Source organism: Trachymyrmex cornetzi, unplaced genomic scaffold, assembly GCF_001594075.2.
Source record: "Trachymyrmex cornetzi isolate Tcor2-1 unplaced genomic scaffold, Tcor1.1 scaffold99, whole genome shotgun sequence".
NCBI classification, from domain to species: Eukaryota; Metazoa; Arthropoda; class Insecta; order Hymenoptera; family Formicidae; genus Trachymyrmex; species Trachymyrmex cornetzi.
The window spans coordinates 3,046,233-3,061,934 of NW_017300343.1; the positions used below are offsets into that span (position 1 = coordinate 3,046,233).

A 15,702-nucleotide genomic window follows, 5' to 3' on the forward strand; every position below is an offset into this window, starting at 1 on the left:
CGCGTTGATGGTAAATATTTATTTTAAATACACAGCGAAAAACGACTCATCGAATCAATGTCAATTCGACATCGAATTAATAATTGAAGAACTGATGATTTCGATGAATTGACGGTCATTTTTCACTGGATAGTGTAACAAACTATTTTATGATTTCCAAGTGCCGTCCGTTTGCAAAAACGTCTTAATTTTAATTTTTCAAATTCCATTTTTGGCGCAGATACCCAAAAAGTAGTTTAGTTCCATCGAAGCAAAAAATGAATCAAATTAGTTGATCATAAAAAGGTTGAAGTCAATAAGATTTTCATTAATATGTCCTATATTAATGAAACCTCGTTGCAAACTAAATGGCTTAACTTTTCCAAATTTTGATTTCTTGCTGCACTACTTCGTTACAACCGTTACAACGGTTTATTTCGTATAACGTCATCAAGTTTGGATGCCGTTACCGATTTATTAGACCAAATCAAAGTCTAAACGCGCGCCCATCCGTTTCAATGCCAGAATAGTGTTAACAGCCTTAACCCAACGCTTCTTAATGACGTAGCGTTTCAATCGATGCTTCTGTATCGGATTCTCCAGAGCGGCTTCCAGCCAACGATGTTCTATAAGCTTTCCCGCAGACGGTCTTCTCCTACAGCAAGAAGATTAATCAGTTTCTATTCATTGTTGTGGGAGATGTATGGGTGCATAAAGTAAACTTTCCTGTGTGTAGAGTGTACTGTGATTTATATTAAATATAAAATATATATGAACAGTGACTATTTAACAAGAAATATATATTATTTTAATCGGCTCTCTTGCAAATTTCGTGTAACATACTTAGTAAAAAAATCTAGACTTAATCTATTGTGTGTCTCTCATATTTAATATTACTATAATACAGAGAATATATCCAAATAATGTTATTAATAAATAAAAGTACAATATATGTATTAAATATAACAGTTTTCTGTGGAACTTATAAAAAGTTGCTTGTAGAGAAAGAATTTTCGAATTCGGAACGAATAATTGCGCCATTCTTGTTATTAAAAGCGTCACTATAGATTTATTAGTTCGCAAGGGATTAAATTGAATCAAAGCGATAGAGATACCTTGATGAAAATTAATGTGTCGTACTCTGACGCATATAAAAATATTAATAATTGGAGGGTGTGCTGATGGTACACAACTATAGAGAAGTCTGCTTAGAGTATAAAATATGACCGCGTAGACTTTATTTGTAATTCATAAGTTTTTTTTATCGCTCTCAGTCTTCATTAAAGCCACCATCTCCATTATTCATTTTTATCTCTTTGTGCATAAATATCCATTAAAATCTACATATTTCGAGTTCAATTACGGAGAATTCTATGATCTTGCACTTTTGCAACGTTTTATATACACGTTTTCTGAAATGTCACGAAATTGCAATATTTTGTGTTGTTTTTAATGAAAAGAAGAGAAACGGAGATGATTCAGATAATCATCGATAAACTTAAGCAGGCGTTAAGATATTTAAAAGTTACCGATACTTTTTATTATCCACCTCTCTTAATATATTCAAAAAATTCTTCTGCATTTCTTCGTAATCTCTTCTTAAAAACGTAGTTAAATAAGAAATAAGAGTGCACTTATTTGTTATTTGTAACAGTGTTCTCTAAGACATAAATGATCGAAATGAATTTAAAGGGGTTAAAAGACTACAAAATTAATTTTCAATTTTAAAAATTACAGAGATTTACATTTTCATAGATTAATTTTTACGATTCATCAAGTATATTTATTGCCCTAAGCGTTTGACGCATAAATTTCATCTTAATCCTGATAGCAAAATGTTAGCAATTTGGAGCCAAATTGGCAGCAAACTCCCTCAGATTTCGACTACAAAACCATAGCCATCTGTGTCCACATTTGGCTATGGATTTGTCGACAAAGCCTGTTGACAGACTATGCCAGTAGATTGATGGCAGAAACCGAGCAAATTCTTCTATCAATCCGTCGTCAGGTTATGCAAGACTTTGCTCGGTTTCTGCTTTGTTATATTTCTGGCAGCAATTTGCTGACAATGTCAGATAATACAAATTCTGTATACAATTTGGTGCCTTTCTGCAATCAAAAATTGGTAACAGGCTCTGTTCGAAATCTGTCTCCCCAGGCTTTGCTATCAGGGAATCTTCAAACCAAAATAACATTTGCGATCGGAAAGAAGAAAGAATGGGAGCATTCATCAGACTCAACAGTCGAATGAGCGCTTGCTGCTATTGACGTATTCTTCTAGATCTGAAATTCTGATTGAATAAGCTAAAAGAATACACTAATAATAGCAAGCGCTCACTCAACTGTTGAGTCCGCTGAATGCACCCATTATTAACGCCGCGCATTTTCCTGATCCGTCTGCGACCAATCCTCGAAATTCGCAAATGCGCAACCTGTAACGGGATGAACGTATCATTCAACGATATATCGTCGGCGACGTGGATGACGCGACGTCGGAAGATTTCGCTTCCTGTTGCTTCGATTGGAAATACTCCGCCAATGAATTCATCGTCTTCCTGGCGATCGTGTCGGCGGCACACCAATCCAGGCTCATAGACTTCCTGCCGACACTGCCGCTACCACCGTTACCGCTGCAGGATGTCGTGGTGACCTCCTCCCATTCGCCTAATAGATGCAACAGCAGGTCCTTGGCGCTGCCCGGCTCGTCCAGATTCAGATTCTTGTGTAGATCCCGCAAATTCGATATCCGTGGAACATCTCTGCTAGTTTCGCCGAAGGATCGTTTCACTCGCGATCGCCGCCAAGGTGGCGTCAAGTCCATTTCCTCCGCACCGACGGAGGACCTTCTTCTACCGATCTTTTCCCCGTTAAACTTCTCCTCCATCGCCTTGGTGATCGCCGTCCGTCCGAGGGAATATTTTTGAGAATCCCTTCGTCTATCAGACACATCGCCATCGCCGATACTCGTCCTTCTCAGGGCCACAAACACGTTATTGAAATTTGTATCGAAATTGTATCTGTCGAAACTACGACTACTATGAAAGGTCGTCCCGTTGAGTTTTCGCTGTCGAGTGATAGTGGACAGTTTCTCCGTGATCTCGTTAGACTCTTTACTGACATGAGACGCTGTCATTTTAATATTGCTCTTCGAGATATTATGATTATTTTCGATATCGCCAGGCTTCTTGATGGACTGTTGCACTGCCGTTGCATCTCCATTATTTTCTTCACTCATCCGCGATCCCGTGGCGATCGAGCGCAAGTGCTCGGACAGTTTGATGATCTCCTCGGCCAAAGCGATCTGACTGGCGGGATCGCGACGATTTCGCGCAGCCGTACCTTCGGAAGCTCTCCTTTCCAAGGACAAGCTGAGACTTGGCACGGGCAACAAGTGACTAGAATTATCTCTCATGGCGGAGTCGATCATCACCCTCTCCGATTGCGTGCTACTGCTGCGAAGACTGTCGCAAGGAGAGGGACTGTGACCCCGCAGAGACATGGATTCGTCGCGAGTGCGAAGCGGATTCCTCGGTAACGCGTGATACGAGTCGATAGTGTACGGGCTGTCCGGGTGTTCCCGCCAACGTTCGACGAACAGTCTGAGATTGTCCTTGGTCACGTCCAGCTCATCTCTGTCGACAACGCTGATGACAGGGCGATTCTCGATGAAGGCCATCCTTTTGGCCGCCGCCAATCCCGCGGTCTCCTTCTCGCTCTTCGGCTTGATCATTTTTCGAACCAACCAGCGGTGCTCCCGACATTGCGCCGCCGTCATTCGCTTTCTGAAAGATTCGAAAGGCTCGTCGTGAGGAGGGTCGTGCTCTAGTCCCAGGCTCGATAGTGCGTTTCCCTTGTCGCGTGGAGGTACACGATTCCGCGATCCAATTAGGACGAAAATGTATGAACGAAGAGTACAATACGACGACGTATATAGGCTCGAATATCGTACAAAATGTGTCGCGTGCGTTATGTATATCCGAATACAAAATTTTCGATGAAAAATTATTTGAATGTAATATTACATATTGATGTCGTTCGTTTGATATTTGGACGCTCCCGAGACAATAGAATCGTTTCTTAAATGCAACAAGAGTAAAATAATAATTGCTGTATAAAGTCGGAGTAACGTACATTTTGCTAGTTATCATGAAATAGATTCTTATACGTTTAATTACAAGATGGAATTGCTTTTTTCTAATCTGCAGCCTGACATATTCATGGATATATTGATACATGTGGTTCATTAAAGTAAAACATTTCGGAGTAAGATAATAATATGGAAGTCAGATTAGCCATGATAAGCACAGGTTGTTTGTGAGCCATACACACACCCTCACAACGAGTGAAAGAGAATAATTCAGACAGCGTAACAAAAGAAACTTTTCCGAGAGTAGCAACAGACACATAATGGGATGAAAATACGAAAGTATAAAAGAAATAAAAGAAGGAAGGAGCAAAGAAAGAGGAATTGAAAACATAGAAGAGTAGTACAAATATGTATATATACTTACTCTTTATCTTTCACCAGAAGGCATCTTATGAAATCTTTCGCGTCCTCTGAGATCTCGGCGAAGGCCTCGTGATCAAAGTCGTACTTTGCAATGGTAACATTCGCCATTGTCTCTATATCCGTATCGCCCATGAAAGGTGATAAACCGGACAATCTACAATAATTAATTACATGAGAAATCGCGATCGTCATGAGGCGTATCTTTTATGATGTAATATATGGGACCGTAATTAACTTACAATACGTAACAAATAACACCTATGCTCCATATATCAGTACCGAATCCAATTTGGTCAAAGTTTACGACTTCTGGGGCAACAAACTCAGGCGTACCAAACAACACTTGTAGTTTCTTACTTGGATCGTATTCTCTTGCTAAACCAAAATCGATGATTTTGATTCTGTTACCTTCCTTCGTTAGGCACAAAATATTCTCCGGCTACACAGCAGACATATATTTTAAATAATTATACAAATTTTTAATAATTACACAAATAATTGGATATAAAGAAAATAAGAGAATGTATAGTTAATTTTATATTTCTACTTATAATAAATAGTTTTTAAAGAATATTTAAAGTGTAAAAATTTAGAAATAATTTTATAATCGGCATGCGATAAATAATTATAAAAAGTAAAAGAAAGATTTACAAAGAGCATGATTATCTAATATCAATCTACAAAATAATTCGTATGCAATCCAACGACTCACTTTTAGATCGAGATGCAAAATCTTTTGACCATGCATGAATTCTATTCCCTCGCATATTTGCCGCATAAAAACGGCGCAACTGCGTTCCGTCAGTACGAAATCGTCGTCTATCACTCTCTCAAAGAGCTCGCCGCCGTCGATCCTTAAATGATGGAAATTTAAATGTAATCCCGCAGCGCGCGTCTCTTTCTAATCTTACGCTTCCTATGTCGGTGCCTCGTCCGCGAGAAAAAAACGTACAATTCTAAAACGACATATATCTGTTTCCCCGCATCAATGGAGTCGTACAGCTGAATCAACCGTGGATGCTGTAAGCGTCGCATAATGTCTACTTCTCTCTGCACAGCACGTCTGTCTTCCTTCTTCACGATGTTCACCACTTTCGCGGCGAGCATCAAGCCGCTCATTTTCTCCTTGCATCGGTAAACAATTCCAAATTTTCCCCTGAAATAGAGAGATCAAAGATCAATGTAACAGATAAACATCGAGTGGCTTATACACAAATAGTAGTTATGTAAAAAATGAATTGAATTTCCGTTGACATTAATATAACAAGTTTAGTATACAAAATCGCGCCAAAAAATGTGGAACCAAGTTCTTGGATAATAATGAATTACGCGTAAAAAAGTGATAAATACACACAGGAAGCTCTGCCAAAGCTGTACATCCGCAGTATGTCCCTGACAGCACGAGGCAAAATACAACATACTTGTCACGAAGCCAAGTCAGTGAATCATTAATGTTAGTATCTAATTGTAAGTCAACGGATGTAATTATTGCGTCTATTAATTAAATTCTATTATTATACATTAATTATTAACATATTTCAATTATTAATTTATTAATCAATTGCGTTACATAAAGAAGTCTCGCGATTCGACAAAATAGAGTGGATATTGAAGATTGCTTATCCTTTAAAGAAGAATATAATTGAATCTGAACGTTACAAAATTTCCTATCAGAAGACTGTTACTTTGCTCTTTCTATTATTATCTATATTAAATTCCTCATGTTTGACATTTAATTTATGATGTTGATATCTTAAAGATAGAAAGAAGCTAAGCAACTCGGCTAAGAGAATCGCGTCCAATTTCGTGGGAAAAATAAAAAATGTTCTCAGCTTATTTCAGCAATTCGAGTGCCGTTCTCTTATAAGCTCGTCTACGATTTCGAAATCGTAGCGTAGGTTAAACGCTTTTATTAGGTCTGTTCGCGTTGCATGAAATCCCCAAATATTTTTGCACTTAAAATGAGATAGATACATACTTTGCTTTAAAAAGAGAGAAAGCTGTTGAGAGAAGATGTTGAGTGCCAAAAGTGCAAGCAACGCGAACGGACCTATTGTCAAAGCACATTCCGGCACTGGCGGGCCGGCCGAGTTCACCACCGGTGTCAAGAGCACCGGCACGCCCAAGCTCAACATCGGAACGCAGTTCGACGTGCGTACCGTTTCACTCATGGGTCGAGAGAAACGGATATTTATTTATAGACTATAGACGTATCTCGCGGGTCCTTGATTGCCGGCGCGAACAAGACCGCGCGTGTTCATCTTATCAGCTCGCCTTGCATTCCTCAAACGTCCACCTGACAGCAACACAGCACATTCCTGTAATTCTGTCACTCCCGCACGATTTCATGGAAACGGGCCAACAGCTCTAATATCATTGCAGGAGATATTAAACATCCCAGGTAGCACACATGTCCAAAATAGGAAGATATAAGACGTCTTGAAGACACCTAGCTTTAAAGACATCTTTAAGCTATCTTATGATTAAAGGATGTCTCGATATATTTTTAAGACGTCTTATGTCACGATTTTGGACATGGCGCTGTCTGGGACTCGATATTCGAATATAGAGCGAAGGTCACATGATGAAGACGTCAAATATTTGTATTTAGGCTTTAATTAGAAGTTAATCATTATCAATGGCTATTATTTCATTCAGAGCGGATGGAAGTTAAAAGAAGCGTAAGTGCATTGACTATTTTTTACGCTCTAGATCAGAAGGGTTATCGCATAGAAGAAGTATGTACTCTGAAAGTCGATAAATTAAATTAATTAACCATGTTGATGTAATCTTCGTATTGATTTCTTGGAAATTCCTCTTTTAGTCACGATGTTAGATTTCTAGTTGTATCAAGATTAATATGCATCGATTGCATGTGATTGACACGCTGTTGGCACGATACATCAGGCATTTGTGCATTCGCTGATCGACGGATTTAATCACTCACCGTCCGAGCTCCGACTGGATGTCATAATCGTCCTTGAACTCGACACCTCGTCGTACCGTCACATCTCTATATGGGAAACTGGGCTCGATCTCTGAAAACAGGCGTGCGATAGTGAAAAGAATGGAATGCGGGGGTGAGTAGGTGTTTGGCATTCAATTTCATCGCCAGACGACGGCGGTATCTTGAACTGTCTTTAAAATGGAAAGAGGCAGAAGGCAGCTTGACGATTCACGTGTCGTTCTCTTTGAGGGTTTTGGCGCCAACTTTTCCTCAAGACTTCACAGACAATTGTATATTCTTATCTTTTTCTTGTTAGCAAATTTTGTTGTATATTGTAATGATTTATTTTTAGTTTTCCTAACGTCTTACTTTACTATTCCTTTCTCCTCCTTAAAAAAGTTTTATCGATTCTTCCTTCAAGCCTGTTTATCTTAAAAATTAAACGTTAAATAGACTCTAATCTTGATTTCTTTATTAATATTATGTCTTTTATTTTTATTTCTATTATTTCTTTTTTTATTTATTTATCTTTATTTATTATACTTTTCAATATTTTGATTTCCAAAAAAGTTTTCCGTTAGCTATCTTCAATTCCACGCGGGATTGAAGGTAAAAGTTAATGTTTTAATTCTCTCCAGAGAGAATGTCCAAATTCCAACGGTCTAAACACGCAAAAATAGCTTTTATGTTTATTCGAGGCGTGGAGATTCGAGTGGAGATCCGAGACGTGTATCTCTGTATCACTAAAATTGACTTCGTCGAGAATACATTAGTTTTAATATGATGACACTTGGGCATTACGGACGCAATAGCAAAGATCATATCGATGTTGCTTGGATAACAATAACTGCCTTTTGATTTCCTGAAAGTCGCGCCATTCTACCGAGCATGCTGACAGGCGCGCATGTTTCGTGTTCTCCACGAACGTATTTCCCGCGTTTGTCGAGCGAGATTGTGTTCCTAATAAAAAGAAAATAAAAATCGGAGCGCGTAAGTCGAATATAAGAGTGACAGAAGAGTAAACAAAACTTCTAGGAGATGAAAATTGGGACAAGTAAGGCGTTTACACTTTTTATTTCGTTGTCCTAATTTTTATTTCCCATTGTACATTAAAAAAATTTATTGAATCTTAATATATTTCTTTAAATAGCACCAAATAAACATTTACTCAATAATAAAAATGATAGTTAAATCAAATTAATGATTTTTGCATCAAATAAATGTATGTTTACATTTAGTAAATATAAATATTTATTAAAATTTAATAATTTTTTTTTAGTGTACAAGCTTTGTTTACGCTTCTATCACTCTTTCCTTACATTCAACTTACGCTCTAATTTTTATTTTCGCCAGGGTACACATTGCCAGTGCTGAAAATCTTGTTATACGTAATACGAGTAATAAATTTTCAGTACTGGCAGGGTATATCGGAACACGGCCCAAAACGTCTTCCCCTTTTCCATTACTCTAATATTGTTGTTCGGTAAAAATAATTATTTTCCTTTCTTTTATCCTCTTCTCTTACCTCCCACTGGGTCTGATTCGTCTACGCGGATCATGTTCCTCGAGCGATTTCACGACGAATCGGCCGCCGTCGTGGCTGCCGTTCTCTCGTTTTCCCGGGGAACAGAAAGACGGAGAGTGGAAACAGTGAACTTCCTCCGCGATTTCTTCCTGTTTTTCTCTCTCTCTCTCTCTTTCTTTCTCTTATCCTCCTTTGCTCGCGAAAATGAGAATCGCGGAAAAAAAAGGAGATTTCGCGCGGATTTACACTCGCGCGCGATCCCTCGATCGATCCGCCGCGAGCCACGGGCGATTATGAACTATCTCGATCGCAGCGGCTGTTTCGTGTCGCGCAGGCCAAGACGGTGGTCTCTTCTTCTTCCCCGGCTCGGACGGATTTAGATTTTCGGCGGACGCCGCGAATTCTGCTGGTCGATCACGTGGTACTCATAGCCCTCAACGATTTCGAAGTGGGGATAAAATAGCTGGCAATGCCGGCATCGCTCTCTCTCTCTCTTCCTCTTCTCTCTCTCTCTACCTGTTCTTCTCTTCATCCTCTCCCATCATATAGATTCACAATCATTCCCAATCCCGGCTGTTGAGATGTAAAGCTCAAGGGTACAATCGTATGCTGATATGAAAATTGCCATACATTAACGAAAGTTGCATATCTGGGAGGGAAAAAGAAACGCTATATACAGTTTGAAATAAAGATCTCTGAAATTCAAAGTGGCAAAATTCTGTCTGACCTGTTTAGAGCGTGCCTGAAATAAATCACCAAATCGCCGTTAGTCTCCACGACATTATTACACAGTTGGTCTTCTTATATTTCTTACATCTCAGTGTCAATACTGTACTTCTTCATATTATAATGATGAAATATTATGAAATATTTCGATTAATAAAAGTATCGCTATCTTTTTTTGGACGATTGACTTTGCCAGATTTCTCTCCGACCTGGTAATTACGAAATCCGTATTCTAAATTTCATTCATTTATTACGTGCATATGTGTCACGTCATTTTGCAAGTTTCATTCACCAGATATATTAGATATCTTTTACTTTTTAGTCTAAACATTTCGGGAATACATTCTGTGGGATTAAATAAGAAGAGTAAACATATGTCAATAAATGGAATAAAATAAGAATGAACTTCTGTTTCTGCCTCTCCTTTTCTCTCTCTCTCTCTCTCTCTCTCTCTCTCTCTATCTCCCCTCTCTTTTTCTCTTTAAGTAGATAGAAAATGTCATGTTGAAAATTGCAACATGGAGACAAACAAAAACTCGACGTATCTCAAACATTAGATAATTAAAAAGTAATACTTTAGGAAACAATAATTCTTATAATCTTATCGAGTCATAATTGCAATGAGCAAACCTCAGGAAAAAGTGCTTTTATAAAACATCGATGGGGCATAGGGTACATACTTGGCCCAATTACAGTCGTGGTCTTTGGTGACCTAAATTCCCGCAGGCGCACGTAGCATTCCGATTAGTTTAAACACGAACGTATATGCATCGTACCGATTTATTACGGTATGTGTCTAAGAAGAGCGGATATGACGTTTCCCGTTATCGGTTTCGAGGAAAAATCAAATCTCCGTCATCTTGATCGAATAGAAGCTAAATGTTTCTCGAGCACATTTATTTAGAACAACCAGACTTTGAGTAACTTAATTAGCAATTAATTTAAAATTGTTTACAATAAAATTTAAAATTTTTATTTAAGTAATTTGACATACGTGCCAAGCTATACATATAAAATTAGTAGGTTCATAATAAATACATTGGAGAAAAAGAGAGAAAATACAAGAAATCCAAAATTCTGTTAAAACTAAATAATTAATCTTTTATTCTTAATAAATTTGTTCTTTGTAATTATTGAAAATAAAGATCGAAACGTAAGTCGAACGTATAGGAGAGAATAACAAAAGTATAAATAATAAACTTTTAGTAAGCGAAAATTGCGACAATGAGACATAAAAAAAGTAAATACCTTTTTACGTACGTTTCATTGTCTCAATTTTCGCCTTCTGAAAGCTTCATTAATGTTTCTATTATTCACGAATAAGAAAATTAAAATAATGTCATACTGATTGAATTATAACAAAAAAATGACATAAATTCGGTCAATAATCGGTTAATATGATATATGTTAAATTGAGATTATTCTTGTTCTCCTCGGATTGACTCCGATTTTTATTATCGGTAGGGTATATTTTTGTGTTGATACTTTTTACTTAAAATAAAATAGATATCACAGGCTGTGGTCAATCTCGCTACAAATACTTTGAAGCGTTTGATGGACCAATTAGAAGAAAGAATTTTACAAACTGACCAATTAAAAAACGCTTCAAAGCATTTGTAGCATCGCATTGACCAAACCCATAATGATACTTAGCCCGAATCCTCATCCGGGCAACAGCGCTTTAACACAGAGCACTAATAATTGGTAAAAAGTCGGTTGTGGGGGTAAAATTTACCCCCCATCGCCCGTTTTTCACCAATCAGCGTTCGATATTAGAGCGGTGTTGTCCGTATAAGGATCCGGACTTATTAAAGAGAAAAGGAGAAATACAAGAAATTCAAGAAGTTTCGCTAAAGAAGAGTGAATTAACAACTGACAGTACATGAATTAACAATATTGAGAGTAGCTGCGAGTTTGAAAATAGCAAAGTGAAGGAAGACCATTTTGAATTGAAATATCACGTCACGTTCGCGCAAGTCGAGTCGATCGAGCGCGCATGCGCAAATGTCGGCATATCTGAGGTCTATTTTCTGTGGCTGAACTGATGTACACTTTGGAACTTAAAGTGAGATAGATATACGTTTGACATTTGTTTAAAGCGAGAAAGAGAGTTCGAAAACAGTTTAGTGCAGGAACAGAAAACAGACCGCTGGCATACCATGCGTGTTTGGATTTTCTAACCTTACTTAACCTGTAAGAACACGTTTAAATTAAAGTTTTTTCAGCTATGACTTGTCAATATTAATTAAGACAAAATTATAAAAGCGGCGTTTTTTAAAAATTACGCCTTTTTATATGCTCATTCTACATTTGATGTTTCTATTTTGTATGTTGCATATTTTCAGTTAAAGTCTAAAGTAAGTAAAGGTACGTTTCCCACGTGTTATTATCGGATGTAAATCTACACGTGAAATGTAATTTAAGTCGTCCCATTATTGGATATGAAATATAAATAAAATTAACTATGTCTTGTTAAATAGCTTTAATTCATAAATTTTGTAGATTTTAATAGTGGATGTTTACATATATTGTATATATAATATGTTATTAAATGTACACTTTTAATTCAATAGGTATTAATTAACTGAAATACTGGAGTGATATGAAAATGGGTCAAATGGGGGATCACGATATCGATAACGATAACATTATATTCGATTGTCAAAATGGACATGACATTGATATTAAAAATAAGGAGAGCCAGAAAAAGTACAAATGTAATTATTCTAACTGCAGTGCTACGTTTTTACGACCTAACAGATTGGAGAGACACACAAAATCTCATACTGGAGAGGTAATAAAACATAAACATGGAAGTGATTTTATTATGTGATATATTAATGTTTGATAATCAACAATTCTGTTTGATAGAGACCTTACAAATGTATGCATCCAGGATGTACAAAATCATATACGAATTCGTCTCATTTAAGAAGACACTCGGAAACGCATAACTCTGTGAAGAAAGTTTACAAGTTTGTATACATTAGCATATTCTTTAATTGGACTTAGAAAATATGTGTGTGTGTATATATATGTATATATATCAATGTATCAATTTCAGATGTAAAGAATGCTTAATGTTGATGAGTACTTTACATAATTTGAAACGTCATTACAAGCGTGTGCACAGCATGAATAAACTCTCCTGTAAAGAATGCAGTGTATCTTTCAACAAGAGATATCAATTAATCAATCATCAAGCTGAACAGCATTCAGGGTCTGTGTATAAATGTGATAAATGTACTAAAAGTTTTGGAACTTTGTCTATATTTGACCGGCATCGAAAGATACATGAGAAACGTTATCCTTGTTCTGAGTGCTCAGAGGAATTCAAAAATTTGATGCTTCTAAATACGCATATAAAAGTAAAACATGTAACAAGTATGTATTATAGAAGGTTAAATATGTCATAAGAATGTAATCTAGAGTAGAACAAAATTTGTATTTCAGATTATAAGTGCGACACTTGTGGCAAAGTTTTTCTCAAAAGAGTCTATCTAAAACAACACTGTAAAATACATTTTGAAGACAGATTGGTTCTGCCATGCCCATATGACAATTGTCACAAAGCTTACTTTTTTAAATCTAATTTGACTGAGCATGTAAAGGCTATTCATCTTGGAAAAAAATTTTATTGCGACATATGTTCCATGGGACTTACGACAAAGGCAAATTTGATACAACATATTCAACGTCATTACAAATCCAAGGAGAGAAAGAAAAGTAAGGTGCAACGAAAAAAGCGGAAGGATGCTGGTATGGCAAAGAAAAGCGTGCTAAGTACTTTAATTGGAATAAATTTGCCAAATAGTTTAGAAAAAATGGTGATGGAACGAGAAACGAAAATAAATGATACAGCGACAACATTGGAAGCATCTTAAGAAATATTATAATTAATATTTGTTTATCTTTATATGAACATATAAGAGTGATATCTAGTACATATATATTGTTCAAAATTGGATAATAAATAGAATTATTGAAATAACAAATTGAGTATGAATGTCAATGAAATTTTTACAATACATTGGTACCATTTAATAAGTTTACTGTCTGTGTGTACAAAAAGATTCTGCGTAAAAAAATTTTTTTATTCCTTCCAACAAAAAAGTCTCATAGAATTTGAAATTGGTTAGTCACATTTGATTTTTATCCTAAGTCACCTTATCAGAATAAATTTAAATAATGAAATTAATAATAATAATAATGAATCAAATAATATAATGATTCAAGTTTTGTTCATGATGATTCTAATAATCCAATTTAATTCATTGTTATTAATATTGTTAATAAATATTAATTAATATTAATAATAATGACTTAAATAATATAATTTAATAATTCAGGTCATAAATACGGTCTCTAGGAAACAAGTTCTTGTATTGGTTAATGGATATTTATTACTACACGTTGCTGCCTAGTACTTTTTGTCTCTTTATTGGTATCAAATATTTTTAGTGAGAAACGAGTCTTCACTTCACTTGAGTTCAGTCTGGGTTAGGTTAAGTTAGGTTTTAATTACGCGTCTTTTCCAGTCTTTTCTGCGTGAATGGTATCGTTGTGAGACTGTTGCTTTCAATTATTCTAGTGTTGCGCAATTTTTCTTTCAGTGGAATAATTTGTATAGAATATAAAAATTAACAGTATATAAGAGATATAAGCAGTGTTATTAGTTAGCAACACAAACATATATATTTTTCTGTCAAAATGAGATATGCACAGCTAGTAATGGGTCCAGCCGGCAGTGGCAAGGTAATAAATTTGAATTGTTTATTAATCTCATATTAATTGAATACTAATAACCATCTAAGTTGAACAATTTTGTTAATATTTGAATTTATCTTGTTTTTAAACAGTCTACTTACTGTTCAGTTATGCAACGACATGGTGTTGACTCGAGAAAAACAGTAGATATTGTGAATTTAGATCCTGCAGCAGAATATTTCAATTATGAACCCTTAGCAGATATAAGAGATTTAATTCACTTAGATGATACCATGGAAGATGATGAATTCAATTTTGGACCCAATGGTGGACTTGTATTCTGCATGGAGTAAGTTACTTAATTCTCATTAAATATATTATTTTTCTATATTTTTATATCTTATTAAAGTATATGTTTTGAGTTTACTTAATTTTGCTATTGCCATTTCATAATTCTCACTTACAACTTAATTTTTCAATCCATTTTTTGTAAAACTGATATATAAAATAAGGAGATGAATCTACAATTTATCAATGATGTCCATTACTTTCACATAGAGCTAAACATTAACTCATTATTACTTTTAATGTTTTTATGCACTAAAAATCATGCTTTTTTTTATAGGTACCTGGTTGAAAATTCAAGTTGGCTAGAAGAGAAATTAGGTGATGTAGATGACGATTATATAATATTTGACTGTCCTGGACAAATTGAATTGTATACTCACATGACTGTGATACGAGAGCTGATAAATACCCTGCAAAAACTTAATTTTCGTATTTGTGGAGTATTTCTGATAGATGTTCAATTTATGATAGATGCATCAAAATTTATATCGGGAACTCTGGCTGCTCTTAGTGTAATGATAAACTTGGAAATTCCGCATGTTAATATTCTTAGCAAAATGGACTTGATATCGAAGAATGCACGGGAAAAATTAGACAGCTATTTTGATCCCGATCCATATAGTTTATTAGATGCAGAAAAAGAGCCGTGGAACGAGAAGTATCGCAGTCTTACAGAAAGTATTAGTCAAGTTATACTAGATTATAGCTTAGTGCGTTTCTTACCATTAAACATCAAAAATGAGGAAAGTATCGCAGACATAAAATTAACGATCGATAATACCATACAATATGGTGAAGACGAAGATGTAAAAGTTAGAGACTTTGACGAACCAGATGATAACGAACTAGATAAAGAATCTTAATTATTTTGTAAGAAAAAGAACTTACATCCCAATGTGTATATTTGTATGATATATCTTTAATCAGTTACTAAAAGAGAAAATAAAAAGATACTGCTGC

At 35.8% G+C, this 15,702-nt stretch overlaps 3 protein-coding genes across 8 annotated transcripts; 2 read left to right on the plus strand and 1 right to left on the minus strand.

The window, feature by feature from the left end:
• Positions 1–937: 937 nt before the first annotated feature.
• Positions 938–9,323, minus strand: LOC108770171 (myosin light chain kinase, smooth muscle). Of its 2 annotated transcripts, XM_018521573.1 has the most exons (7): positions 8,962–9,323; positions 7,437–7,527; positions 5,442–5,645; positions 5,202–5,343; positions 4,729–4,928; positions 4,491–4,643; positions 938–3,761 (listed from the first exon to the last, which is right to left on the minus strand). In XM_018521573.1, exons 1-7 carry the CDS (start codon positions 8,993–8,995, stop codon positions 2,435–2,437), a joined length of 2,151 nt encoding a protein of 716 aa, XP_018377075.1. In that variant the 5' UTR covers positions 8,996–9,323; the 3' UTR covers positions 938–2,434. The 2 variants fall into 2 exon arrangements, with proteins under 2 accessions (XP_018377075.1, XP_018377076.1); XM_018521574.1 differs by lacking the exons at positions 7,437–7,527; positions 8,962–9,323 and adding an exon at positions 5,844–5,954.
• Positions 7,517–13,594, plus strand: LOC108770173 (zinc finger protein 525). 4 transcript variants are annotated; one of them, XM_018521581.1, is made up of 5 exons: positions 7,517–7,569; positions 12,261–12,481; positions 12,559–12,662; positions 12,752–13,071; positions 13,141–13,594. In XM_018521581.1, the coding sequence occupies exons 2-5, from the start codon at positions 12,290–12,292 to the stop codon at positions 13,569–13,571; spliced, it is 1,047 nt and encodes a 348-aa protein (XP_018377083.1). In that variant the 5' UTR covers positions 7,517–7,569; positions 12,261–12,289; the 3' UTR covers positions 13,572–13,594. The 4 variants fall into 4 exon arrangements, with proteins under 4 accessions (XP_018377083.1, XP_018377082.1, XP_018377080.1 ...); XM_018521580.1 differs by lacking the exon at positions 7,517–7,569 and adding an exon at positions 11,825–11,880; XM_018521578.1 differs by lacking the exon at positions 7,517–7,569 and adding an exon at positions 11,935–12,054 and having other exon boundaries at positions 13,141–13,593.
• LOC108770174 (GPN-loop GTPase 3) lies at positions 12,230–15,696 on the plus strand. 2 transcript variants are annotated; one of them, XM_018521583.1, is made up of 4 exons: positions 12,230–12,246; positions 14,364–14,442; positions 14,547–14,743; positions 15,020–15,696. In XM_018521583.1, exons 2-4 carry the CDS (start codon positions 14,398–14,400, stop codon positions 15,603–15,605), a joined length of 828 nt encoding a protein of 275 aa, XP_018377085.1. In that variant the 5' UTR covers positions 12,230–12,246; positions 14,364–14,397; the 3' UTR covers positions 15,606–15,696. The 2 variants fall into 2 exon arrangements, with proteins under 2 accessions (XP_018377085.1, XP_018377084.1); XM_018521582.1 differs by lacking the exon at positions 12,230–12,246 and having other exon boundaries at positions 14,193–14,442.
• The last annotated feature ends 6 nt before the right edge of the window (positions 15,697–15,702 follow it).

Excerpts from the sequence above, each read along its gene's own strand:
- LOC108770173 (XM_018521581.1), top strand. The coding sequence starts at position 12,290 with ATGAAAATGGGTCAAATGGGGGATCACGATATCGATAACGATAACATT. Across the intron at positions 12,663-12,751 it reads TCTGTGAAGAAAGTTTACAA|ATGTAAAGAATGCTTAATGT; the intron begins GTTTGTATACAT and ends TATCAATTTCAG. Across the intron at positions 13,072-13,140 it reads AAAAGTAAAACATGTAACAA|ATTATAAGTGCGACACTTGT; the intron begins GTATGTATTATA and ends TTTGTATTTCAG.
- LOC108770171 (XM_018521573.1), bottom strand. The coding sequence starts at position 8,995 with ATGATCCGCGTAGACGAATCAGACCCAGTGGGAG. Across the intron at positions 4,929-5,201 it reads TTTTGCATCTCGATCTAAAA|CCGGAGAATATTTTGTGCCT; the intron begins GTGAGTCGTTGG and ends TCTGCTGTGTAG. Across the intron at positions 3,762-4,490 it reads CTTCTGGTGAAAGATAAAGA|AAAGCGAATGACGGCGGCGC; the intron begins GTAAGTATATAT and ends CGAATCTTTCAG.
- LOC108770174 (XM_018521583.1), top strand. The coding sequence starts at position 14,398 with ATGAGATATGCACAGCTAGTAATGGGTCCAGCCGGCAGTGGCAAG. Across the intron at positions 14,443-14,546 it reads GTCCAGCCGGCAGTGGCAAG|TCTACTTACTGTTCAGTTAT; the intron begins GTAATAAATTTG and ends GTTTTTAAACAG. Across the intron at positions 14,744-15,019 it reads GGACTTGTATTCTGCATGGA|GTACCTGGTTGAAAATTCAA; the intron begins GTAAGTTACTTA and ends TTTTTTTTATAG.